We start from the raw sequence: 27,680 nt of genomic DNA on the forward strand, positions 1-27,680 counted from the left end.
TGTGACCATGCAAAGACATCCTGGTTCTTCTTTAAAAAGCACTAAGAAACCAGCAGCGTAAGGTACATGGACATCGTCAATCATAAGAGTTTCCAAATCGCCTACAATAAAGGGCATTCTATCCTTTTCTGAAGGTTTCAGTTCTTTGATATATTTAGTGTAATCCCGTTTTTTACGTTTTATATTTATAACATCTCTAGGTGCTCATCCTGGAGGTGTTTTCCAACCTGCACCTTTTTCGAGGGATCGGTTTCCTCGAGCTGAATTTCTTCGAGCTCTTCTAAGGGTTCGAGGTCAGCTTTCTCCTCAACCCTTGGATCGATGTCTTCATCAATTCTAAGACCGTCCCGTCTTTATTTTGAATAATGACGAGTGCTTGTGCGCTCGTCTGTTTCTTTCCTCTCAAGGAAATGCTGTAGCATTCCCTCCCAACTAATTGATCTCCCTTTAATGTTCCGACGCCACTAGGGGTCGGGAACTTAAGGGCTAGATGCCTTACTGATGAGACTGCCCCCAGCCCAACCAGGGCGGGTCTCCCGAGCAGCACATTGTAGGCTGAAGGTAGATCTACTACCACGAACTCCATCATCTTGGTTGCCGAGACTGGGTAGTCTCCCAAGGTTACGGTGAGCTCGATGGATCCCATGCAGGCGGTCCCTTATCCTGAAAAGCCATATAAAGTAGTTGCATACGCTTTCAGGTCGCGAAGGGAGAGTCCCATCTTCTCGAGGGTTGCTTTATAAAGAATGTTAACTGAGCTCCCATTGTCTATGAGAACTCGGTGGACCCTTTTATTTGCCAGCTGGAGAGTGATGACCAGCGGATCATGGTGAGGAAACTGGACATGGGGCGCGTCTTCCTCAGTGAAGGTTATTGGTTGGGATTCAATCCTCTGACTTTTTGGAGCTCTCGGTTCGGGTTCATAGGGAGACCCGTCCCCAGTCTTCAGCTCGTTAACGTATCTCTTTTGGGCATTTATGCCCATTCCTGCGGGATGAGGCCCTCCCGAGATGGTTATTACATCCTCTCCATCTATCGGCGGGGGCCTATCTTCTTTCCGAGCTTGAGAATTATTGTTTTGCGTGGGTTATGGCGCGACTGTTTTCTGGCTCGCGGTCGCCTGATTAGTACTCTGGTTCTTGACATATTGTCTGAAGTAACCTCTCGAGATCAATCCTTCGATCTCGTCTTTCAGCTGTCGACATTCATCGCTAGTATGCCTGGTGTCTCTGTGAAATCGGCAATACTTGCTGGAGTCCCTCTTGGACTTTTGATTCCTCATCGGGTCCGGACGCCTAAAGGGGACCTGGTTTTCATTGGCTAGGTATATGTTCTCCCGAGACTTGTTGAGCTCGGTGTAAACTCTGTACACGGAGAAATATCTCTCCCCTTTCTTTTTCTTTCCTCCTTCGGCCTTGGGGTTACTCCCTTCGTTCTTTTTTCTCTTGGAAGGGTTTTCCGTAGCAGGCGTTGAAGCTGGTGGGTCCACTGAGGTTGGGGCAGAGTTTATGTTTATCGTTGTAGTTGCAGGCTGGGAAGTCATATTAAGTGTTGACCTCGCTTCCTCTACATTGACAAACCTCTGTGCCCGCTTGTTAAACTCGGTTATGGACCTCACAGGTTTTCTCTGCATGTCGTCCCAGAGAGCATTCCCTGGCATAACTCCAGCTTGGACAGCCATTAGGTGACCGCTGTCATCCACGTTCCAAGCTCGGGCTACTTCCAAATTGAACCTCGTAAGGTAACTTTTCAAAGTTTCTCCTGGCTGCTGCCGAACATTGGTCAGGGTTGGCGCCTTAGGCCTAACCCCCGTCATGGCTCTAAAATGCTTCTTGAAGTCTCTAGACAGTTGCTCCCATGAAGTTATTGAGTGTCTTTTATATTTTTCGAACCAACTTTTGGCTGGTCCTGTTAAAGATGCTGGAAATAACATGCATCTGAGCTCGTAACCCACGTTGCTTGCTCTCATTATGGTGTTGAACGAACTTAGATGGCTGCATGGGTTGGACTTCCCTTCAAACGTTGGGACGTGAGGGATCCGAAATCCTTGGGGAAATGGAGTGTTAGAAATATGGGGAGCAAACGGTTCAAGCTCATCGTCAGAATCTTCATATCGATCTCGACCTTGCTCGCTTTTCAAAAGCCTAAAGGCTTTTTCCAACTGTTCAATTCTTTCCTGGACCGGGTCCGTGAGGGGTACTGTCTGGAATCGGTTGTCGCCGATCACAATTCCAGGCTCGCACCTCCGTAGGGGGTCTTGACGCCTATTCAAGCGATCCCTCAGGTCCGGGTTTATCGGGTTATCGTTACCCCGACTTTGATTTAGGTGTTCTCGCAAGTTGGAGCGATTCCTGCGGCTTCCAGTATTCTTACGACCTCGATCATGCTTGCTGACCGATCTGGTATCTCCAGAGTCGTCATTATTAAAACTTGTCGCATAGTTATTTCGAGATGGATCTTTTCCGTGTCGCCTCGTTTCCGCTGTGCGAGATCGAGATGTTTGACTTCTCTCTGATAGGGCATCTCTCCGCTCCTGGAAAGCTTCCCCATTTCCTTGTCTCCTCCCCGCACGCCTTTCGTCCTGATTTCGAACTGGTTGAGCATTCCTGCGAGGGGGTGAAGGAGGGAACCGTATGGGTGACGATGGCTGCCACCCATTTCGCGGCCTAGACGGTTCGGAGTTTGCCCGAGATGGGTTGGTTGCATTCGGTGTGCTCCCAGGGACTTGAGTCCGAGCCTCTGCAGGGGCTCGGTTGTTCTCAGTTCCCGCAGGTACTTCCACAGGTGGATTAACCGGGGCCCTAGCCCGAGTACTTCTCTGGGGCCTAGGGGGAGCGGATGGTTCTGCTGGTGCCGGAGGTTATGCCGGTCTTCTTGGGGCAGCATCTTTTTGCGGACGCCCCCGGGGCCTGCAGGGAGGAACATGCACGTCCCTAGGAGGAGAAGTTTGGTTTTCACGCGGAGGCGGGGGCTGAGCCACCTGTGCCTCTGCGGCTATCCTAGCTAACTCCTCATTCTGCTTGTTGGCCTCTGCCAACTGCTGTTTCAGCTGCCGGTTCTCAAGTTCCACAATGGGAACATATCGTTTAGGAATGTAATACATATCCTCATCTCGTGGTGGAGCGGGTGGTCCGCGAGAATCGGAGGATCCGCTTCATTCCTCAACATCTGGGTTTTCCATCGGCTATTTCCCAGGACGTCTTGGGTAATTCTCTTTAGGAGCATTATGATTATTAGTGGCCATGACTTACTCAGGGACTGAATGCTTAAGGCTCTCAATGAAAGCACCAAACTGTTGACGTCGTTTTTTGTCAACAGTGAAAGAAGAGCACGAAAACAATAATCAGTAATGGCCAATAAAAATACCATAACGCAAACGAGATTTTTTACGTGGTTCAGCAGTTAAATCTGCCTAGTTCACGAGTCTTTGTTATTAAACTTGAGATGATCTCTGAAAATTCTTCAAGGATGAATTCTCTAGAGTTTTCTCTCAAGATCACAAAAATTCGGTCATTTACAATGGTGCATGACCTCTCTATTTATAGAGAAGATTTCAGAATACTATCCCACATATTTCTGGAAGTTATTCTGTATATGCAAATAAATTAAATGGCATTAAAAGCCTGCAATCCAATATACAAGGAAACGTCCCCTGAAGATCAGGGGGCGTGTAACTGAACAAATAATATCCCTTGATCATAGGGGATTTATAGTAATCAATGTAGACCGCGTCTCTTATGGATAACTCATTAGGATATTCAAAGTTATTATCCTATATCACCAAGGCCCCTTTTCACCCAGGTTTCTTATTGACTTTCGAGCTATAGCATCTTCCCGAGGCTATATGACTTCGAGCTCATACGCCCGTCAGGCTCGGAGCCCTGATCTGAGGCCGTCCCGAGAACAGATGTACTTCGGGGTCTATCTTTCGAGCTTGTGAGGATTTCGAGGCTATCATCTGCGAAGTCGTCTCCGCTTCGCAGGTTCGATGTTTAGATTTCGGACATATTCCAGACTTTACGAGTTCATTCATTATGAATCCAACTTTCGAGGTCACAACTCTCATGGCTCGAAATCTGGGTGTAACACTATTCCTAGTGAAAGTCTTGTTATGTTATGACATTTACGCATTGGACATCCAAACTTTGGTTATCTTCAAAAACTATTTCCTCATTTATTTATCAATAAAAGGTCAAATTTCTTTCATTGTGAAGTGTGCCAACTTGCAAAACATACTCGAAATATTTTTTCCAGCTCTTCATATAAACCTTCACAACCTTTTACAATGATACACAGTGACATTTGGGGACCCTCACAGGTTAAAAATATTAATGGCTCTAGATGGTTTGTATCATTCATTGATGATCACACTTGAACAACATGGACTTTTCTCATGAAAGAAAAATAAAAAACTGCATCTATTTTTAAAATATTCCATTCCATGATTCAAAATGAATTTAAACAAAAAATTAAAGTTTTGAAAACTAACAATGGGATGTGAAGGAATATTATAACTCCATCCTTGACCCATACTTATTGGATCAAAGAATCATTCATATTAGTTCATGTGTTGATACTCCACAACAAAATGGAGTAGCCGAGAGGAAAAATAGACATCTTTTTGATGTTTCACGAGCTATTATGTTTTAAAAAAATGTCCCAAATTTTTTTTGGGGGGAAGCATTACTTACTGCTACCTACCTAATAAATCGTATGCCTAGTCGTGTGTTACAATTTAATACCCCAAGAAATGTGTTGTTGTCCTTGTATCCTCATATCTCAGCCTTCTCCGCAGAGTTACCACTCAAATCCTTTGGCTGTCCTGCTTTTGTCCATATCTACGATCATGCAAGATCAAAACTTGATCCCAAGTCTCTCAAATGTATCTTTATTGGGTATTCCAGTACTCAGAAATGATACAAGTGTTACTCTCCAGTTACCAAAAGAGTCTACAACACAATGGATGTCACATTTTTTGAACATCAGTCTTTCTTTCCAAGGATGATATTCAGGGGTGAATTCAAGGGAATATCAGCTCTGGGAAACTCTTCAAGATAATCAAGCTGTTTTTTCACAGCCTAATACCATGACACATGAGCATCCTATTGTTCCCACATCAATTCATCTCTTTCCCTCTTCTAAGTCGAATCCTCCTGTGCACAACCAACAAAGTCCCAGTCCAAATAGCATTGTCAACCCATCTACCTCTCCTTTCACAAACACTCCTTCAGTCAATAGTCCAGCAGTCAATCCTCTTTCAGAAAATTCCAATAATCTTACAAATTTATCACCCCTTCAAAATCGAGCACAACTTGACGTAGGAAACAAAGAATTTCGTGTTTATACAAGGAGAAAAATTGGGAATATAGAGGTCAACATGCAAAACAAGGACTGTCCAGACACACATCCGAGCTCTCTTGACCTTGAAAACACTGTAGGTATGGATTCCATAACTCATGAGTTAGTTTCTCCTATTGATAACGATCTTGATTTACCCATTGCTCATCGGAAAGGTGTTAGATCTTGCACTCGTCATCCTATTGAAAAATATGTTGCTTATGGGAAACTAACTCCTAGGTACCGAGCTTTTGTCTCTTCTCTTGATCATGTTCAGATTCTTGCAAACATCTATGAGGCCTTGAAAGATCCAAAATGGAAAATTGCAGTCGATGAGGAGATTAAAGCACTTGAGAAAAATGGTACATGGGTTCTCACTGAGTTGCCTCACGAAAAGCAGACAGTTGGGTGCAAGTGGGTTTTTACAGTTAAATATAATTCAGATGGGAGCATAAACAGATTCAAGACTCGGTTGGTTGCCAAGGGGTTCACTCAATCATACGGTGTTGACTATTAGGAGACTTTTGCTCCTGTTGCTAAACTTAACACAGTAAAAGTTTTGTTATCACTTGCTGTGAATTGTGACTGGTCTTTATATCAATTGGATGTTAAAAATGCTTTTCTAAACGGAGAATTGGAAGAAAAAGTCTATATGGAGGTTCTACCAGGACTAGAAAAACACTCTAAAGGTCGGGTATTGTGCAAACTTCTCAAATCCCTTTATGGCTTAAAGCAGTCACCTCGAGCATGGTTCGATAAATTTGCAAAGTCAGTTGTAAAGATTGGATACACTCAATGCCAAGCTGATCATACCTTGTTTGTAAAGTTTTCTCCAACAAGGAAGCTGGCAATTCTCATTGTTTACGTAGATGACATCATCATAACTAGAGATGACTCAAGTGAACTTTTGAATCTCAAAAGACTTCTTGCCTCAGAATTTGAGATAAAAGATCTAAGGCAACTCAAATACTTTCTTGGAATGGAGGTAGCCCGATCTAGAGATGGAATTATTATATCTCAAAGAAAGTATATTCTAGATCTTCTAAAGGAAACTGGAATGATGGGGAGCAAACCTGCAGATACTCCAATGGATCCAAACTTGAGAACCAACTGAAGTGTGGGGAATCAATTCTAGTAGAGAGGGGGAGTTATAAAAGATTAGTAGGAAAACTGATCTATCTCTCTCATACTAGGCCTGATATTGCTTTCTTTGTCAGTGTAGTCAGTCAACATATGCATAGTCCTTGTGAGGAGCACTTGGAAGCCGTCTATTGAATTCTAAGGTATCTAAAGATGACTCCAGGTCTTGGTTTGCACGTCAAAAGGCACAACAATCGAGACTTAGAGATTTACACAGATTCCAGTTGGGCTGGAGAACTAACTGACAGACGATCAACTAGTGGCTACTGCACCTATGTTTAGGGTAATCTTGTTACTTGGCGAAGCAAAAAAACAGTCTGTTGTTTCAAGAAGTAGTGCAGAATCAGAATATCATGCATTGGCCCTAGGTATATGTGAAGGGATGTGGATTAAAAGATTGATGAATGAGTTAAGAATTGAATCTTATGAGGGGTTTAAAATTTATAGTGATAGTCAAGCTGCTATTAGCATCGCTAAAAATCCAGTTCACTATGACAGAATAAAACATGTTGAAATAGACAGACACTTCATCTCTGAAAAAGTGAATTCGAAAATTGTACAACTCAACTATATTCCTACAAAGAATCAAATTGCCGACATCCTAACAAAGGCTCTACCAAGAACAAGCTTTGAAGAATTTAATTCCAAGCTGGGTTTGTATATATATACAACTCAGCTTGAGGAGGAGTGTAGAAATATTAAAATAGAAAGTTTTTTAGGATACCAAAATTAATGATAGGGATATTGTATTTTTTATTTCCTTCCTTGTATAGATATTTTATTATTTATTGTCCTAGTTTTCAGGGTATTCTGTTCACATCAGAATTTGAGGATCAAGTTTTTCTTTCCTTCTGTATTATATTCACAGCTTGTAAGCTTTTTCAATATCAAGAAATAAAATCATTCAGAAATTTCACTAACGACTGTAATAACTGAGTGAGACTGGTAACCTCCATTTTAAACAGATTCCTTCTGAAACGCAAATCCCACCCAAGGATTTCCAAACTTGCCTTTCCTCCAGAAACCACCATATCCTTAATCAAACAGTTACCGGACAAGGAAATAAAAAATAAGTCTGGGAATTGAAGCTTTAAAGGAGCATCGTTAATCCAAATATCTTCCCAAAACCGAATTCGGTCCCCCTTCCCAACCTTGAACCTGACCAACTGAAGATACTCCTCATAAAGAGAAGAAATATTTTTCCACGGACCACGAACAGATAACCTCCCCCTCTACCAGTATCCCAAAAATCTCCACCCCCCATACCTACTCATCACCACTCTATGCCACAAAGAGCTCTTTTCCAACGAAAATCGCCACGGCCATTTCATGAGAAATGCATTATTTCTCGAATCCAAATTTCCAATGCCAAAACCCCCATGATCCCGAGATTTACAAACTTCTTTCCAAGAGACTAGGTTATCGGACTGAGAATGATCCGCACCTTCCCAAAGAAAATCCCGTATCAACTTTTCCAAAACTTCTACCACACCTTTAGGAATACAAAAAAATGACATATAATACACCGGAATAGAAGAAAGAATCGATTGAATAAGAGTCAATCTACCACCCCTAGACAGGAAAACACACTTCCACCCATCCAAACATTTAGCACAACTTGAAATCACGGGCTCCCAAAAGCCTTTGTTGTGAGGGGAGGCCCCAAGAGGTAAACCCAGATACTTCATAGGCCACTGACCCACCTCGCACCCAATCTCCTTGGCACGAAGCTCCACTATATCCTCCTCCAGATTGATCCCTAACAACTGACATTTCTACAAATTAATAGAAAGGCCAGAAACAACACTAAAGGCTTTCAGAATATCCAGAAGCACTGACAAAGACTCATTATCGTCAACAAAGAAGATCGTATCATCTGCGAATTGAAGATGGCTGACCTCCACAAAATCTTTTCCTACTTTGAAACCTCTTAAAGCCGAAACGCTCTTAGCCTTATCCACCATCCTACCCAAAACATCAACTCTCAAGATAAACAAGAAAGGTGACAGGGAATCCCCTTGGAGAAGACCTCTAGATACCTTAAATTTCCCCCTAGGTCTCCCATTTAAAAACACAGAAAAAGATGTAGAAGACCAACATCCCAACATCCACTTCCGCCAAACTGCACCAAAGCCTTTCTTATCCAAAACAAAGCCCAGAAAATCCCAATCTGCACAATCGTAAACTTTAGCAAAATCAATTTTGAACGCCCATCCCTTTTTGCCTTTACACCGATAATCCTCCACTACCTCATTGGCCACCAACACTGTATCCAAAATCTTCCTACCCTCCACAAAAGCTCCTTGTATTTCTGCTATCGTATCAGAGAGAACTCCTCATAGACGACCAGCCAGCACCTTGGAAATAATTTTATACAGACTAGTGACCAAGCTGATAGGCCTGAAATCCCACTCCCGACAATTATCCAACTTCTTCAGAATTAGGCAAATGTAGTTTCATTGATCCTTTGATGAATAACTCCATCCTTAAAGAAACCATCGAACACTGCTTGAACATCAGTCTTAACCGTATCCCAATTAGCCTGGTAAAAAGCCATGGAGAAACCATCCAGACCTGAAGCCTTAGACCCATCACAATAAAAAATAGAATGACGAATTTCCTTTTCAGAGAAAGGCCTCTCAATGAGAGAAGCCAAAAAAAGAAGGAATAGGCTCCCAAGATATACCTTCCACACCAATCTAGGGTTCTTGAGTTTCACAAACCTTAGGCGTAATACAATCAGATGGTAACAACTCACCTTAGCCCGTTTTCTCTCAATCTTAAGCAAAAAAGCTAAAATCAATCAAAAAGTCTTTTCCTTGAACTATTTCATGTGTATTTATAGGCTCAAGGAGAGTTACATATGATAATGTGTCATATCTTATCCTTAATAACTGCGTATCAAGAATAATTATGAAGAGATATTAAAATGCAGTTAATATTAGATTACAGTCTAAGAAGGAAATAAATCGGGCTTCACGACCAGCCTGGTCGTGACAAACATTAACACCGACAAGGAGGCGCGCCTCTGGTCGATAGCCGAACAACACCTCTGCCTTTTAATTCTGCCACGTGTTAATCTATGTGTAAGTAATCATTGCCATGTCATCAATGACCTTTTTTGGGTAAACATTTGCCCCCAAGTTTATTTATTGCGACCAGCAATAAGTAAACTTAGGAAACAAACCTTTCGTATACCCCATGAAATCTGTCAGAACCGCCCATGTCTTCTCAAAAAATGTGACCAATCTTGTCTAATCAGGTCCTTTCAGTTTCCCAAAAGTGTGCATGACGGCTATTCCACTTCCCCATACTTAGAAAAAAGTAACTCATGATTGCCTCTTTTATCGTGTGTTGACCGCGTTTTTGGCCAATGACATGTAGACGTCAAAACGACAAAAAATCTTCAAGAGAAAAATACGACACAGACAATTTTTATAGTGGTTCAGCCCCAATGTGTTGGTAATAGCCTAGTCCACTTAGAGTTATGATTATGAATCTACACTCAAGATCAGATGAACCTGAGTCAACTGAGTTTATTCAGTGCAGATGAAAAGAATACAATATTTCTCTCAAGATACAAATGCTCTCTTAGGAAAGTTAGAATCTGAATCCGCTCTATGATATTGTTGACCGCGTTTTGGCCAACGACGTGTAGACGTCAAAAACGACAAAAACCTTCAAGAGAAATAAACGACACAGACGATTTTTATAGTGGTTCAGCCCCAATGTGTTGGTAATAGCCTAATCCACTTAGAGTTGTGATTATGGATCTGCACTCAAGATCAGATGAACCTTAGTCAACTGAGTTTCTTGAGTGCATATTACAAGAATACAAGAATTCTCTCAAATACAAGTACTCTCTCTCTCTAGAAAATAAGAATTCGAATCAAAAGTTCAAAAGTGCCCTTTATGATGCCATAAGCCTTGTATTTATAGGCTCAGGATCGTACAGATGATATCCCCCATAATCGGGATATTTTGTCATTCTCATTATATTAAATTTACAATAATATTCAAAATATAATAGTACACTATATTCGTGTGATAAATGAGAGATTCCCGCGCAAACCAAGACCGATTCTTGTTGAAGTTGTTTCTGGGATCTCTTGCGTAGCCCTGCTCTGTCGAGTTGACCCATATCACATTCAGGCTGGTCGACCACACCTTCACTGGGCAGACACACACCTGACTGGGCAGACATGCACTTAACTAGGCAGACATGCACTTGGCTGGTCGGACATGGTCATGACCGATTGGCCACGATCATGCCCGGTCGGCCAAGGTCATGCCTGGGCAGACAAGGTCATGCCAGGTCACCCAACCATTCTTTGCCATTTGTCACTTCTATTGCCACGTCATCGTTTTCAAATTTTGGGGATAACATTTGCCCCCCAAGTTTATTATATGATGTCTCACATAATAAACTTTTTCTCCAAAGCTGATGGCACTATTAAAAAATCAACTGTTCATCTTCCCACCATGCAACAGACTACGACTCCACAGACCGTGATCACTGCAATTAACTGCTCATAATCGTGGGGAGAAAAAATATCCCAGGAATTCCAAGGGTCCAAAAATAAGTGGTAATTCCCACTTTTTTCCTTTAAATAGGTCTCTATACTCCCACATTTCCATACACACACAAGAGAGCTAAAAAAAAAAAAAACCTCTCATCTTCTTTCTTTTTCCTCCTTTGGCCGAAACCCTCTTGATTTTCTCTTCTCTTGGCCGAAACTTCAAGGGTCTTCAAGGGGAAGCTTCTCATTTCTTCAAGCAAATCAAGGGCTCTTCAAAGTTGGGTAAGTCTTCTCCTCCATGCTCTTATATTGTTGTTATATTTTTTTTTTCAAAAACTCCATGAAAATGCATGAGATGGTCGAAACTTCATAGAGCATTTTTTTCTTGAATCTATGTGTGAATCTTAGCAATACAATGTGTTTGGTGACTGTTTTGATGTTGTTTAGGTTATGGGTAACCGAATTTTACCTTCAATTTCATAGAAATTTAAAGAAAAATGAGTCATTTTAACCTAAATCATGAATATGGGTTTTTGGATATTTGATGGATATATGGTCTCAAGAATATTGGAAAACCTTTCAATTTCCCCATTTTGATTTTGTGATTGCGTGTTTTGGATGAGAAGTAGTGTTTGTGCTAAGGATTTTGGGTTTTGTTTTTCGGCTTAGGGTTTATGGTGAGGTTCGGGTATGAGACATGGGGTATTGCCAAGTGGCCATTGCTCTTTCTTTTGTAAAAAGTAAGGTCCGATCGGACCATACAATAGCCAATCGGTCCAAGATGCATCCGATCAGATGCTGGTTGTGGGTCATACTAGATCCCTCGGATAGCATTGACTCCTTGGCACCACGGCTCCTCGGACAACATACGCGCCCCTCGGCATCACGGCTCCTCGGTCCCCAGGCGCATAGCCACTTGGACCAGGCGTGCAGCTCCGAGCGGACACCACCCGACAAGCACGCATCTCCTCGGATCAGGCGCACCCGAGCGGACACCACACGGTAAGCACGCATCTCCTCGAACCAGGCGCACCCGATCGGACCCTCACGCTACTCCTTGGCATTTCTTGGCTCCTCGGACTAGGTGAGGCCCCTTGGACACAAGGGTCTGCTCGGTCATAGCATGGGCTCCTCGGACAGCCCCTTAGGCACGCACACACGGACCCAAATTTTTTCCTATTTCCAAAACTTTTAGCTCATGTTCATTCCAGGAACCTTAAGAACTTTTTAGGCACTTTTAAACACTTTTTGGCACTTTTAAGCACTAAAATTATTTTTTCTCCATGCATGCTAAATTTTCACTACTTAGATAAATTTTTTCTAAGTAGAAAAACTAAACACTGCTCTTGTTGATTTATATTTGTATGGTTACTCACCTCCCCATTTTTATTTTTTGTAGATGAATCGCTTTGACTATAGGGGAGGTGAAAACCACACGAATTCTGATACGTCCGTCCCGCAGTCGATTGACACCCCTCAAAGCAGCGACTCCTCATCGTCTCCTGACAGTCGCACTCCTGAGGATTGCCTCCGCCGCTTTAAGAAGATCCTCCCCCGTTCAGCTTTATACTTTCTTCACGAAGAGCAGTTCCTTCATCAAGCTGAACAGTCCAAAATGAGGGTAAAGAAGTCCAACAGACTCCCGCTGGACCAAGACCCTCAAGTAGCCCGTAGAGCGGTACAAAAAGTGGTGGAATGCAGTGAGGTCCGCACTGCAGCTTCTTCGAGACCACCCCACCAGACGCCAAAAACAAACAAATCTCGGAGAAAAATTACACAGAAATTCGCTACCGAGACCCAGCATCTGGCTATCCAAAAACCAAGGAAGGAAGGAGAAGAAACACCCTCTTGGTTTATCGCCAAGCCTACAAAACTCAACCCTGGGATGTTTGACAAACACATCCAAGCCTTGGGCTTGAAAGGGGTGAATGTGATATGTCCGCGCCCTCACCAGAGAGCTAACAGACCTGGCGGACTGTATTGTGCCTGGCCTAGGCACCATATATATGCAAGAGCGACCATCCCGCTACACCCCTTCTTCCGGTCAGTAGCGGATTATTTCAATGTCTCTCCCTTCCAAATCGCTCCTAACGGGATTCAGGCGTTGTCTGCCTTGTACATTCTCTACTACATGTAAGGCTGGGATGAGCCTACTCCTCACGAGATACATTACTTGTTCGACTTCAGAACCAACCCAAGCCATAAGAACACAGGTTTTTTCCACCTCTTTCACATGCATAAGGGGGTTAAATACCTTTGTGGCATCGCTCACAAGTCGAACCTTGGAAAATACTATACAGAGTATTTTCTCACGTCGGACATCAAAGCCAACAACCTGGCTTTTACGCATGCGGGTCCACTCGAACAACCCTCACCCACAAAAGAGATGTTTAAACGAGCAGAGGAGTTGGCCAACATGTGTATCGAGGAGAAGGATGTGAAAATTTTGGTTACCGTAGACAATCTTCAGATGGTGGGCCTACTACCATGTAACCAAAACATCACAGTGGAGAGCACTACTGAGGAAAATAATGCAACTGATTAGTCCAACGCCGGCACTGAGGTTGTGACTGATCAGTTCTCTCTTGGACCATCTCCTCACTCCTGTAGACCAAGCGATCTCGTCATTAGGGAGCCCCAACCAGATGACCAGCGCAAACCTGCTATTCCCACACAGACTGGGAAGGGGAAAGCCATCCAGCCCGAGAGGGACTTGAGCTCATCATCCGACGACGAGGAAGACTTCCTCAACCAAATCCTTAACTCAGGTTTAGTAGTCATAGTGATATGTTTGTCAACTTAGTTATATTGGATTTATAGAGCTGTCTAGTAGTAGTAATATACTTATCCACATATTGCTTTATATATATTTCTTTTACTAACAAATCTTGTGTTTTCTCGTTTGCAGATTCAGAGATGTTCAGGCATTACAACGCCCCTCCTGCCCCAAAGAGGAAGTCCGGAGAAGGGAGTGGCTCCACCCCTCTGAGCAAAGTCTTGAGGACAATACCGCCCAGCCTAGGGAGACAACCCGAGGGGTCAGTTGCACTCCCGCAGCTGACCCCTTCCTCACTTCCTCCTTCAGTGAGCCTAACCCCCACTCATCCAAACGGCCTGAGTGAGGCACTTCGCACTGCTGGTACTACTGGGAAGGATGTGGTTGATCAGACCCTTCATGACGCTTCAACGATTCAAAGCTTTGAATCCTTCCCTCGACTTAGCGTTGATGTAGTCTTACAGAGAGAGCTTGCTCAGTTGGCGAATGTAAGTATTCTATCACAAGACAGTTTGTTATTTATATTTATACTTGTAGTAACCTCTTGTTTTTCATGCAGACGCTCATCACCATCAGTCATGCTCAACACCGAGCAGTAGACTACCAAGAGTTGATCAAGGTCTTAAATGATCAACTAGTGGAGGCCCAAGCTAAGGTGGATAATCTGACTTCTTCAGAAAAGGATCTTCAATCCAAGTTTGAGCGGTCAGAGAAGACTGTGGCTGAGCAAGAGGAGTCTCTTAGGAGTTTGGCTGATGGGAATGATAAACTAACCCAAACCAACAAGTCACTGACTGATCGGTTAGACAAACTGACTTGTGAGAACGAGGGGTTGGCTCGCGAGAACGAGGGACTGATTCGCGAGATTGAGGAGCTAAGGCAGGAGAAAGAAGCCGATCTTACTCGCTACGAGGAGATCTGCTTCAACTGCTTTTATCAGGTGTGGAAGCTAAACAAGCCTCTCAACCTCGACTTTCTCACGGAGGAGGTTAAGGCAGAGGAGCTTGCTAAATGTGAGGCCAGGGCTGCCGAGGAAGCAGCTAATCCTGCCGACACTACATCTGCTTCCCCCACGCTATCATTCCGACCGGAAGGAGTAGTTGATGCTGAGGAAGGGGTTGACCAACCTGCCAGAGCCGACCAGTGACCTCTCATCCGACCAGAGAAGCCTTCGCCCGACCAGACAAGTTGTCATCCTACCAGCTCTCTATCATACTTTTGTTTTGTATTTTGTTATATACTCTTGCTCGTATGATCAAGCCGTTGGCATTTGTACTTTACTTTTTCTTTTTTGGCTAACTTGAAACATTTAAGTCTTTTTATACTTAAACATTACAAGTTTATTTTGAATAGCAAAGTCACTCTGATGTATGCCTTATATTTTCACATGAGTACTTAGTTTTCTAACTTAGAAATTCTAGACATTTCATAAGTCCATACTAAGTATACTTTCTCACACTCTTATTGTTTTAACATTTTATGAGCATAATATTTATTGTCACACGAATATCTGTTTTAACTTAAAATTTTAAAAAATTCCAAGTTACTTAAGCTTTGTCAAACAAGTTAGCTTAATGGCCTTTTTTGACTTCAAAAATTTACAAGTCAGCCTAAAAACAAATATCTTTGCTCGTGCTCTTATTGTCTGTGTTGACGTGTACGCCAGTATACCCTATGTGCACCCCAAGTGATTGAGGGTCGAAAAATCCTTGATCACTTGCTACTTGACCGAATTTGTCCGAGCAGTTACTACTCGTGAAACACATAGAATATACAAACATATTTCAGCCGTCAACCACTGCAAAAACATGCAACTATTTAAACGTTGGTCATTCATGTGATGGATACCGACCAGTTGAACACTGCCTGTTATATTTTTTTTTTTAGAATACCTTTTTTGTTTTAAATTGTAATGATAGTTGAACACTGCCAAAGAAATAATAATCAACACATATGCAAAATTTGTAGCAAGATTCGACCATGCTGCGCGTGATCTCTTTTATTACTCGTTAAAAAAAAAGAAAAAACGTGTCTAATTACGAGTCTCAAACAAAATAACATTGTTCAAAATAACATGATTGGTTAGCAAATAGCCAGTTCACAAACAAATTTAAATAACAAGTTAAGCACTTGATACAAAGCTACTACTCTATAAGCAGTATTCATTGATAAAATTTCCTCAAGTGCTCGCCATTCCAATAGTTCCTGATCAGCTCTCCATTCAACCGAGCAAGCTTGTAAGTGCCAGGTGGCAAGATTTGCTCAGTTTGATACGGTCCCTCCCAGTTTGGTCCTAGTACTCCAGCTGCCGGATCTCTGATGATCACCTTTCTGAGGATCAAATCTCCAACCTGGAACTTTCGTTCTTTGAATTTGGAGTTAAAATAGCGCGCCAGCTTTTGCTGATGAGCAGCAACCCTCAAGCTTGTTTTTTCTCATCTCTCCTCGAGAGAATCCAAAGATTCATCTAGCAATTGGTGATTCTCCTCCTGGTTGTACATGGTCTTTCGATGAGATGGTGGGTCTGCTTCCACAGGTAACATGGCCTCATACCCATATGCCAAGGAAAATGGGGTATGACCAGTTGCTGTCCGGGCAGTAGTCCTGTATGACCAAAGGACTTCTGGCAATTCTTCTGCCCAAGCACCCTTAGCTCACTCTAGACGCTTTTTTAAAGTGTCCTTCAGATTTTTGTTTACGGCTTCAACTTGCCCATTGGCTTGTGGATGGGTTACCGAGGAGAAACTTTTTGTGATGCCATGCCGAGTGCAGAAATCGGTAAATATGTCACTGTCGAACTGAGTGCCGTTGTCAGACACTATCTTCTTGGGCAGACCATAGCGACATATTATATTTTTAACCACAAAGTCTAACACTTTCTTTGAGGTGATCGTGGCTAGTGGTTCGGCTTCAGTCCACCTAGTGAAATAATCCACAGCAACCACTGCAAACTGCACTCCTCCTTTCCCTTTGGGTAATTTCCCGATCAGATCAATGCCCCACACTGCAAAAGGCCATGGGCTCTGCATTTGCTTCAAGACATTTGGAGGCGCCCTGGGCACTTTAGAAAATCTCTGGCATTTATCACACTTCTTTACGTACTCCATAGAATCCTCGTTCATTGTAGGCCAGAAAAATCCTTGCCGCAAAATCTTTTTAGATAGACTTTGCCCACCAGCATGATCTCCACAGAACCCCTCGTGCACTTCAGCTAATAAATTTTTTGACTGGTCGGGTGCTATTCACCTGAGTAGAGGCAAATAGTACCCTCTTCTATACAACACCCCATCCATCATAATGTACCTAGCAGCTTGCCTCATAATCTTCTTTGCTTCATTACGATCATCTGGGAGGGTTCCTTGCTCAAGGTAAACAATGATGGGTGTCATCCAAGTGTCAACTATTGTGATAGGCATGACTTCTTGTTCATTAATGCTCAGCTCCGCCAAGTATTCCACCGGTACTATGTTCAGAGTTTCAGCATCTTTTGCACTAGCTAGTTTTGCTAGAGCGTCTGCGTTAGAGTTCTGCTCCCGTGGTACCAACTTAATGGTGTATTCCTCGAACTGTGCTAGCAGATCCTTGGTCTTATTTAAGTATGCCATCATGCATAGGCCTCTTGCCTGATATTCCCCCAAGACTTGGTAGACCACCAATTGGGAATCACTGTTTACTTCCACCGACCGGGCACGTACATCTCTAGCCAAACGCAAGTCTGCTAGGAGGGCTTCATACTCCGCCTCATTGTTAGAAGCATTAAATCCGAATCTAAGTGCACAATGAATTCGGTGCTTCTTTGGCGTGACCAATATAATTCCAGCTCTTGAATGATGCTCGTTCGACGACCCATCAACAAAAAGTTGCCAATGAGGAAGTTCCTCTTTCCGCCCAATGACACGCTCTTGCTGGTCGGGAACATCAGCGATCCCAGTACATTCAGCAATGAAATCCGCCAAAGCCTGACCCTTAATAGCAGATCTTGGTTGGTACTTAATTTCGAATTGGCCCAATTCAACCACCCATTTAAGTAGCCGACCAGACGACTCCGACTTCTGCAAGACTTGACGTAGGGGCTGGTCGGTAAGGACTTTAATGGGGTGTGCTTGGAAGTACGGCCGCAACTTACGCGATGCAAGTACCAAGAAATAAGCCAACTTCTCGATCATGGGGTACTAGGATTCTGCTCCTATCAATCGCTTGCTAACATAATACACCGGGTGCTGCACTTTATCTTCTTCTCGTACTAAGGCAGCACTAATAGCGTGCTCCGTGACTGCTAGGTAGATAAAGAGGTCTTCTCCATCAACTGGCTTCGAAAGAACAGGAGGTTGGGCCAAGTGTTCCTTTATGGATTGGAAAGCCTGCTCACATTCTGCTGTCCATTCAAACTTCTTGCTCCCTCTAAGCAAGTTAAAAAACGGGACACACTTGTCCGTTGATTTAGAGATGAACCTGCTTAGAGCTGCAATCCGCCCAGTCAAGCTTTGCACATCCTTAATTCTGACCAGAGACTTCATTTCTGCGAGAGCCCTTATCTTTTTTGGATTTGTCTCTATTCCTCGGGAGTTCACAATAAACCCAAGAAATTTTCCAGAACTTACTCCGAATGAGCACTTGAGGGGGTTCAACTTCATGTTATACTTTCTCAGTATTGCAAAGCACTCCTCCAAGTCTCGTACATGTCCTTCAACTTCCTTTGACTTCACCAGCATATCGTCTACGTACACCTCCATACTCTTGCCAATTAAGTCACGAAACATACTGTTCACCAAGCGCTGGTAGGTAGCTCCGACGTTCTTCAATCCAAAAGGCATGACCTTGTAGCAGTATAGCCCTATGTCTGTTCGGAAGCTGGTATGCTCTTCATCAGGAGGATGCATGCTAATCTGGTTATACCCCGAATATGCATCCATGAAGGACAATGTTTCATGACCAGAGGTTGCATCCACCAGCTGGTCTATTCTTGGCAAAGGAAAGTAGTCCTTTGGGCATGCCTTGTTCAGGTCGGTAAAGTCTACACAAGTCCTCCATTTTCCATTGGGGATTATGAAAGTGATGTGGGACCGTCCGAGGAGTTAGAGGAGGTCCCAATAGATGAGAATGATCCGACCAGAGGAGTCAAGGTTGGAAAAAAGTTGAAGCCTGAAGTGAGAGCACAGCTGATAGAATTTTTGCGAATGAATCAAGATGTCTTCGCCTGGTCTCACAAGGATATGGTGGGTATCTCACCAACTGTGATCAGGCACGTGCTCAACGTGGATGAAAGCTATCCAACAGTGCAGCAGAAGAGGAGATTGCTTGACAATGATCGTGCAAAGGCTCTCAAGGAGGAGGTAGAGTGGCTAAAGGAGAATGAGTTTATAAGGGAAGCATATTACCCCGCTTTGGGCAACGCCCTATTTGGTGACTTCATCACCGGATGGGGCTTTTTGTTCTTTTAAACCAAGACTGCCTTCTTGGCCAAACTCTTCTAACATCTTTTCCTGATCGGTTACAACTGCAAAACTTAGGTCGACATCCATCTCGTCTACCTCCACTTTCTTAGCACATACAATCATGTTGCTCTCCTTGGCCCCCTTCCTTGCTTTAGCTACCGAGGCATTATAGCACTCCCTAGCCTTTCTCTGGTCTCCTCGGACGCAGCCTATGCCTGCACTGGTAGGGAACATCATGGAAAGGTGCCATATTGAGACTGCCGCATGCAAGGTGGTGAGTAGTGGTCGACCAATAACCACATTGTAGGTGGATGGGCAGCCGACAATCAAAAACTCGGTCATCACTGTCTCATGCTTAGGAGCATCCCCTGTTGTGCCTGGTAACTTGATTATTCCAGCTGGTGACAATCCTTCTCCAGTGAACCCATAAATGACTTGAGAGCATGGCTTCAAGTCAGTGATAGATAATTTCATCCTCTCAAAGGATTATTTATAGATGATGTTCACAGAACTCCCTGTGTCAATCAAACACCTTTTCACCTTCATATTCGCAATTTGAACTGTCACGACGAGAAGGTCATTATGAGGATACCTCACGTATCGAGCATCATCTTCAGTGAAAGTGAGGGGCTCACTTTCGTATCGTGGGTTCTTCGGGGGCCGCTCCTCCACAACCATAACTTCGGAGGTTGATGCTGCATCCAACACATGATGAAGGGTGCGAGCATACCTCTCCCTTGCCTTATTGCTATCTCCAGCAAGATGTGGACCTCCACATATGGTGTCTAGTGTGAAGTCCACAGGCTCAGGTTGAAAGGGTGGGGATCGTTGCCGCTTGAACCCAGGGTGGTAGTTACTTCCTTCTCCTTGGGTCTTCTCAGCTCGATACTTCTTCAGTTTCCCCGACCGGAGGAGAAACTCTATCTCATCCTTGAGATGATTGCACTCATTCGTGTCGTGACCATAGTCCCCATGGAAGCGACAAAACTTGTTCATATCCCTCTTACTCATCTCCTTCTTGATTGGTGGGGGTTTCCGGTAGGGGACCTCCTGATGACTTGCCAAATATATCTCCGCTCAGCTCGCCAAAAGAGTGGTGTAATTGGTGAACCGAGGTTCATACTTAGTTGGCTTGTCGTTTGATCCCGACTTAGCCTTCTTTTCATTGTGGCGGTCAGGCCCGTTATTCCCACGTTTCTTACCACCATTTTGATCATTTCCACCATTCTTGGGAGGATCAGTCGATCCGCTTGGATTGTTCAGGCCCTTCTCTCCCTTCTTAATCGCATCATCCAATTTCATGTACTTGTCCGCCCGGCCCAGAAATTGTTGTAATGTTGAAATTGGATTGCGATGAATGCTGTCCCACAAAGGACTTTGATAGATAATGTCGGAAGAAATTGCCACCATCTTCTCCTCATCTCCAACTGCAGTAGCTCGGATAGCTTCTCTCATGAACCTTTGTATGTAGTTCTTGAGAGACTCATCCTTTCCTTGCTTAATATCCGCCAAGTGATTGGCACAAACAGGAGGGGTCCGAGCAGCACTAAATTGCCTGCAAAAATCATTTCTAAAACTTTCCCAAGAAGTGATGGAGTTAGGCTTAAACTTCCAATACCACTCATGGGCAGTGTCAGACAAGGTGGTGGGGAAGACTCTGCACCGATAGTTATCACTCACCCCGAGCAGCTCCATCTGATCTTCGAATTTCCCCACGTGCCTTATCGGATCTGCCTTTTATGTATAAACTGGCAGTACCGGTGCTTTGTATTTTGCTGGTGGTTGGGCTGCTCTAATTCGAGCACAGAACGGGCTGCCATTTCTGTGGTCTACTGGATCAATCGCAGAGGGTCGTTTTGAAAGACTCTGAACTGCTGCTGTCAGAGCATCAAGCTGGGCTTGGATGCCTGGGGCCACCGTTTGGGACTTATTCTCAGGACTGCCTGGTCGGGCGCTCCGATCCGACAGACCATCATCAAGTATTTCTACTTGACTGGTAGGTCGGATTGGATTTCGCCCTTTGACCGGGACAGTCCTTCTCCTATCAGCAATGACGTCTCTTAGATCCTTCTGAGTAGTGTGCTTTCCTAATCGATCGAACACTGTACTCCGAGTTTTCTCAGAAGGTTTGCTAGGCGGAACATGCTCCTTGCCACTGCGCTGGTTGGGATACAGTGGTGGCCTTCTTGTCTGAGCTGGGCGATCTTTTCCTCCTCGACGGTTGTTATCATTCTTCTCCTTCGACTGGTCAGTGTGATGACTATCAGCTTCTTCACGCTCATGCCCATCTTTGAAGTGGGAAGTTTCTTTACCTCGAGGAGCTTTATTGTGCTCTTGCTCATGTGGAGTTTTCTTGCTACCTGATTTATGATTTCCAGACCTAGAAGTCTCTGATCGGTGACTCCTTGAGGGGGTTCTGGAGTTCCCCTTTGAGTTGAGGCAGTGCCCGATCGGACCCCATCTTCCTCCCGACCAGGTGGGTTACTATCACTTCTATTTGGCCCTCGAGCATGGGGTCTATCAGTGTTCATACGACCAGCTTCTATGGTCCCTTCTCCTGGGGTGGTTGCCACTCCTTTTGCAGCTTGGGCATTGGCCCGGGTCAGTTGCGTAGCTGCCTCCAAAGCGAGTGCAGCCTCGTGATGTCGCCTATCGACCTCCTCCTACTGTCGCCAGATCTCCTCACTCCTGGCATCCATTTCCCGTCTTTGCTGCTCGAATGCAGCCTTCTGCCTGGCCATTTCTTCAGCAAACGCCTCTTGTCTGGCGTTGAATTGTGCCATCTCCTCTTGGAAGGCCCCCATGGCTTTCTGAAGTTCTTCAACTTCTGGAGTCACGTCTTCGAGCACGACTCTAGGCTCAGTTTCATGGTCTTGTGGGCCAGGACCTTCTGATATGGCAGGTTCTTTAGAGGAGCTTGTCTTCTTGGAGACCGCATTGGTGTTCTTAGGCGCCATAATCCTTCAGGGACCATCTGTCTTTCTCTTCAGGCTCTCAATGAAAACACCAAAATTTTGACCGCGTTTTTGGCCAACGACGTGTAGACGTCAAAAACGACAAAAACCTTCAAGAAAAATAAACGACACATGCGATTTTTATAGTGGTTCAGCCCCAATGTGTTGGTAATAGCCTAATCTACTTAGAGTTGTGATTATGGATCTGCACTCAAGATCAGATGAACCTGAGTCAACTGAGTTTCTTCAGTGCATATTACAAGAATACAAGAATTCTCTCAAATACAAGCACTCTCTCTCTCTAGAAAATAAGAATTCGAATCAAAAGTTCAAAAGTGCCCTTTATGATGCCATAAGCCTTGTATTTATAGGCTCAGGATCGTACAGATGAAATCCCCCCATAATCGGGATATTTTGTCATTCTCATTATATTAAATTTACAATAATATTCAAAATATAACAGTACACTATATTCGTGGGATAAATGAGAGATTCCCGCGCAAACCAAGACCGATTCTTGTTGAAGTCATTTCTGGGATCTCTTGCGTAGCCCTGCTCTGTCGAGTCGACCCATATCACATTCAGGCTGGTCGACCACACCTTCACTGGGCAGACACGCACCTGACTGGGCAGACATGCACTTGACTGGGCAGACATGCACTTGACTGGGTAGACATGCACTTGGCTGGTCGGACATGGTCATGACCGATCGGCCAAGATCATGCCCGGTCGGCCAAGGTCATGTCTGGGCAGACAAGGTCATGCCAGGTCACCCAACCATTCCTTGCCATTTGTCACTTCTATTGCCACGTCATCGTTTTCAAATTTGGGGATAACAGATACCATGTGTTTTGTATTTATAAGCCCAGGATCGTATAAATTCAGTCCCTCATAATCAGGATGTTTCTGTTATTCTTTCAAAATTTAATTAATAATAATATCTAAAATACAACAATATGCGATTCTTTGGGATAAAATGAGAGATTCCTACGCCGGTATGACCGATTCTAGTTGAAGCCGTTACTGGGATCTTTTGCGTAGCACTGTTCTGTTTTGTCGGTCCACACCACACCCAGAAGGAAAACTGAAAGGCCAAAACACTTCACTGGTCAGCCAAGACAAGTGACTGGTCAGCCAAACACATGTCCAGTCGGCCAAACACTTGGCTGGTCGGACCAGCACCTAACCAGTTGGACAAGTACCTAACCTGTCGGACAAGCTCCTGACTGGTCGGACAAAGAACATGACTGGCCGGACAAGCACATGACTGGTCGGTCAAGCACATGACTGGTTGGTCACAACACTTGACTGGTCAGGCAAAAATCTTCATCGGTCCACTGGATCACTCCTAAGCCAGATCACCCAGCCATTCCTTGCCATTTGTCATTTCTATTTCCACGTCATCGTTTTCAAATTTTGGGGATAACATTTTCCCCCCAAGTTTATTATATGATATTCTCACATAATAAACTTTTTTCTCCACTGCTGACGGCACAATAATAAAAAATCTAATTGTACATTTTCCCGCCTATGCAACAGACCACGACGCCATAGTAGACCATGATCACTGTAATTAACTACTCCATTCGTGGGGGAGAAAATATACCCAAGGGAATTCCAAGAGTCTAAGAATAAGTGACAATTTCCACTTTTTCCCTTTAAATAGGCCCATAAGTGCTCATAATCTCATAAGAAAAAAGAAGACCAAAAAGCTCCCCATCTCCCTCATCTTTTTTTTTTCTCTTGGCCGTGTACCCCCAAAGACTCTTCTCTTGGCCAAAAAGCTTCAAGGATTTCAAGAAAAAGCTCCAATTTCCTCAAGCAAATCCAAGGGTTCTTCAAGAAATCAAAACATCTTCAAGATATATTTGGGTAAGTCCTTCTTCCTCATCTTTATTTTTAAGCTTTTTAAGCTTTAAAATTTCACATAAAAGTTTGTTAAAACCCATATGTGCCGAAACCCCCATAGGAAATACTCCCTTGAATTTGTGTATGAATCTTTGATATATAATGTGTATTGTGGCTGTTTTGATGTTATATAGGCTATGGGTAGATCAATTTTGTCTTCAATTTCTTGAAAATTTGAAGAAAAATAAACTTTCTATCCCAAATTGCATATTTAGGTCCTTGGGTATTTGATGATAGATAGGATCCCTAGAACTTTTGAAATCTTTCAAATCCCCCATTTTGATCTTGTTGTTGTGTATTTTGAGTGAGGAAAAGTGTTTGTGTCAATGCTCTTTGGGATTTAGGCTTTTTCGAAATGGGTTTAGGGAAAAGTGTTTGTGCCGATCGGTCATGGTCCTTTTTCCTTTGAATATTCGGGCATGCCTTTTCCAAGCAATTTGGTTTGAATTAATGTCCCACCGATCGGACACCATGGACCAACACCCCAGCTGATTGGTCACTATGCGCTGGCCCCTTGGACCCTTGATGCTCATCGGACGCCTTGATGCTCCTCGGATGCCTCGGCGTAACCAAAGGTGCACCAATCGGTCACAACGCATGTGCCTGCTGCGCTCCTCGGAAATGCATATGGCTGCTCGGACAAAGGCCCCTCGGGTGCCTTGATGCCCCTCGGCACTTTGGTGCTCCTCGGGTATCACCTACCTAACCACTCGGTCACGCGTGGTACTTCGCGGACACCGCGCCTGGGAAGCTCCTTGGGTGCGCGCACGCCTACCACTCCTCAGGTGCACACACGCCTGCTAGACGGGATGCACCCGACAGGACACCCATTAGGGTACACGCCACATCCGATCGGTCAGCACGGCGGCACACCTGCCCAGCCGCTCGTACATGCGCACTTGCTGCGCTCCTCGGGTCACACCTTGGTTCAGAACCCTTCAACCGCCCGGATGCACACACACAGCCGATTGGGCATGGTGTGCATTCGCTCGGACATATTGCGCCTCCAAGCCTTTAGGCTTACAATATTTCTTTTTCCCTCATGCACGCTACTTAGATAAATATTTTCTGAGTAGAAAAATAAATATTTTTCTTGAACTAATTGATTTATACTTGTATGGTTACTCTCCTCCCCATTTTTATTTTTTGTAGATGAATCGCTTCGACTATAGGGGAGGTGACAACCATACAAATTATGACACTTCCATTCCGCAATCAAGCGATACCCCTCAAAGCAGCGAATCTTCATCCAAGTCTCCTAGCAGTCGCACCCTCGAAGATCGCCTTCGCTGTCTTAAAGAAATCCTTCCCCGATCAGCCTTATATTTCCTCCACGAAGAACAGTTTCTCAATCAGCAGGCTGAACATTCAGAAATGAGGGTGAAGAAATCCAACAGACTTCCTCAGGACCAAGACCCTCAGGGCCACACAGAAGGTAGTGGAACATAGTGAAGTCCGAACTGCAGCTTCTTCAAGACTGCCTCGCCAGATACAAAAACCCAGCAAGCCTTGGAGAAAAATCATTCAGAAATTTACTACCGAGATCCAACAATTAGCTGTTAAAAAACCAAGAAAAGAAGGAGAAGAAACACCCTCTTGGTTTACAGCCAAACCCTCCAAACTTAACCCCTGCATGTTCGAAAAACACATTCAAGCCCCAGGCCTGAAAAGGGTTAACGTGATATGTCCACACCCTCATTAGAGAGCCAACAAGCCTGGTGGACCTTACTGTGCCTGGTCTAGGTACCACGTATTCGCAGGAGCTACCATTCCGCTGTATCCTTTCTTTCGGTCAGTAGCAGACTACTTCAACGTCTCTCCTTTCCAGACTGCTCCCAATGGGATTCAGGCGTTGTCCGCTTTATACATCCTTTACTTCCTGCAAGGTTGGGATCCACCCACTCCTCATGAAGTGCATTATCTCTTCGACTTCAGGACTAACCCAAGCCACAAGAATACAGGTTTTTTCCACCTCTTCCACATGCATAAAGGGATCAAATACCTCCATGGTATCGCTCATAAGTCAAATCCCGGAAAATACTATACAAAGTATTTTCTTACTTCAGATATCAAAGCCAACAACTTAGCCTTTACACATGTGGGTCCATTTCACCAGCCCTTGCCTACCAAGGAAATGTGTTCCTGAGCAGAAGAATTGGCTAACATGCCCACCGAGGAGAAGAATGTAAAAGAGTTGGTTACCGTGGATAATCCTCAGATGGTGGGGCTATTACCAAGTAACCAGAACATCCTAGTAGAAAGTACTACTGAGGAAGCGAATGCAACTGACCAGTGCAACAATGACACTGAGGTAGTGACCGATCAGTTCTCTCCCGGACCGTCTCCCTACTCTCGTAGACCAGGTGACCTTATCATTAGGGAACCCCTGCCAGAGGACCAACATAGACGTGTCATTCCCACACAGCCTGGGAAAGGAAAGACCATTAAGCTTCATAGAGACTTCAGCTCATCATCTGATGAAGAGGATGACTTCCTTGATCAAATCCTAAACTCAGGTCTAGTAGTCATAGTGTGATGTTTGGTTTTTAAATAACTTGGTTATACGAGATTTATAGAGTTGTCTGGTAGTAGTGAATTATTTATCTACATATTGCTCTACTTTTTACTAACAAATCTTGTGTTTACTCTTTTGCAGATTCAGAGATGTTCAAGCAATTCAACACCACCCCTGCCCAAAAGAGGAAATCTGGGGAGGGAAGTGGCTCAAACCCCCCAAACAAAGTTCCAAGGACAACCCCGACTAGCCAGGGAAGACAATCCGAGCAGCCAATTACATTCCCGCAGCTGACCCCCTCATCGATTTCTCCCTTTTTGAGCCTAACCCCCACTCGCCTGACTGGCTTAAGTGAGCCACTTCGCATTGCTGGTAACATTGGGAAGGAACTGCTCGACCAAACCCTTCATGATGCTTCAATGATTCAAAGCTTTGAATCCTTGCCTCGGCTTAGTGTTGAAGTCGTCTTGCAAAGAGGGTTCGCTCAACTGATGAATGTAAGTATTTTATCACAAGATAGTTTGTTATTAACCATTTTTACTTGTAGTAACTTCCTGTTTTCCATGCAATCTCTTATCACTATCAGCCATGCTCAGCATCGAGCAGTAGACTACAAGGAATTGATCAAGGTCTTAAATGATCAGCTGGTGGAAGTCCAGACCAAAGTAGAGACTTTAACTTCCTCGGAAAAGGATCTCAAATCCAAGGTTGAGCAGGCAGAGAAGACCGTTGTTGAGCGGGATGGGTCTCTTAGGGAGCTGGCCGACGAAAACCAGAAACAAACTCAAATCAACAAGACGTTGACTGATCAGCTGGAAAGACTGACTCGTGAGAACGAGGAGCTGAAGCGAGAGAAGGAAGCTGATCTTGCTCGCTACGAGGAGATTTGTTTCAACTGCTTCTACCAGGTATGGAAGTTGAACAAACCTCTCAACCTCGACTTTCTCACAGAGGAGGCCAAAACAGAAGAGCTTGCCAAATGCGAGGCAAAGGCTACTGAGGAGGTAGCTAATCCTGCTGGTACCACACCTTTTTCTCCCACGCTATCGTTCCGACCGAAAGAAGCCACTGATGCTGAGGAAGGTGTTGATCAAC

The 27,680-nt window shown here is 44.1% G+C and overlaps 2 protein-coding genes across 2 annotated transcripts; one reads left to right on the forward strand and one right to left on the reverse strand.

Moving 5' to 3' along the window:
* Positions 1-7,364: 7,364 nt before the first annotated feature.
* Positions 7,365-9,034, reverse strand: LOC133805576 (uncharacterized). Its single transcript, XM_062243756.1, has 4 exons — positions 8,974-9,034; positions 8,376-8,647; positions 7,744-8,252; positions 7,365-7,635 (listed from the first exon to the last, which is right to left on the reverse strand). Exons 1-4 carry the CDS (start codon positions 9,032-9,034, stop codon positions 7,365-7,367), a joined length of 1,113 nt encoding a protein of 370 aa, XP_062099740.1.
* A 4,349-nt stretch (positions 9,035-13,383) lies between these two features.
* LOC133805577 (uncharacterized) lies at positions 13,384-15,149 on the forward strand. Its single transcript, XM_062243757.1, has 4 exons — positions 13,384-13,434; positions 13,543-13,765; positions 13,906-14,261; positions 14,333-15,149. The coding sequence occupies exons 1-4, from the start codon at positions 13,384-13,386 to the stop codon at positions 14,918-14,920; spliced, it is 1,218 nt and encodes a 405-aa protein (XP_062099741.1). The 3' UTR covers positions 14,921-15,149.
* Positions 15,150-27,680: the final 12,531 nt, after the last annotated feature.

Source organism: Humulus lupulus, chromosome X (genome assembly GCF_963169125.1).
Source record: "Humulus lupulus chromosome X, drHumLupu1.1, whole genome shotgun sequence".
Taxonomy (NCBI): domain Eukaryota; kingdom Viridiplantae; phylum Streptophyta; class Magnoliopsida; order Rosales; family Cannabaceae; genus Humulus; species Humulus lupulus.

Coding starts and splice junctions, on each gene's coding strand:
- LOC133805576 (XM_062243756.1), bottom strand. CDS start 9,034: ATGGCTTTTTACCAGGCTAATTGGGATACGGTTAAGACTGATGTTCAA. Junction 8,253..8,375: donor TAGGAAAAGATTTTGTGGAG/GTCAGCCATCTT, acceptor ATTAATTTGTAG/AAATGTCAGTTGTTAGGGAT. Junction 7,636..7,743: donor CATAGAGTGGTGATGAGTAG/GTATGGGGGGTG, acceptor TCAGTTGGTCAG/GTTCAAGGTTGGGAAGGGGG.
- LOC133805577 (XM_062243757.1), top strand. CDS start 13,384: ATGTTTAAACGAGCAGAGGAGTTGGCCAACATGTGTATCGAGGAGAAG. Junction 13,435..13,542: donor TGTGTATCGAGGAGAAGGAT/GTGAAAATTTTG, acceptor GCAACTGATTAG/TCCAACGCCGGCACTGAGGT. Junction 13,766..13,905: donor CAACCAAATCCTTAACTCAG/GTTTAGTAGTCA, acceptor TCTCGTTTGCAG/ATTCAGAGATGTTCAGGCAT.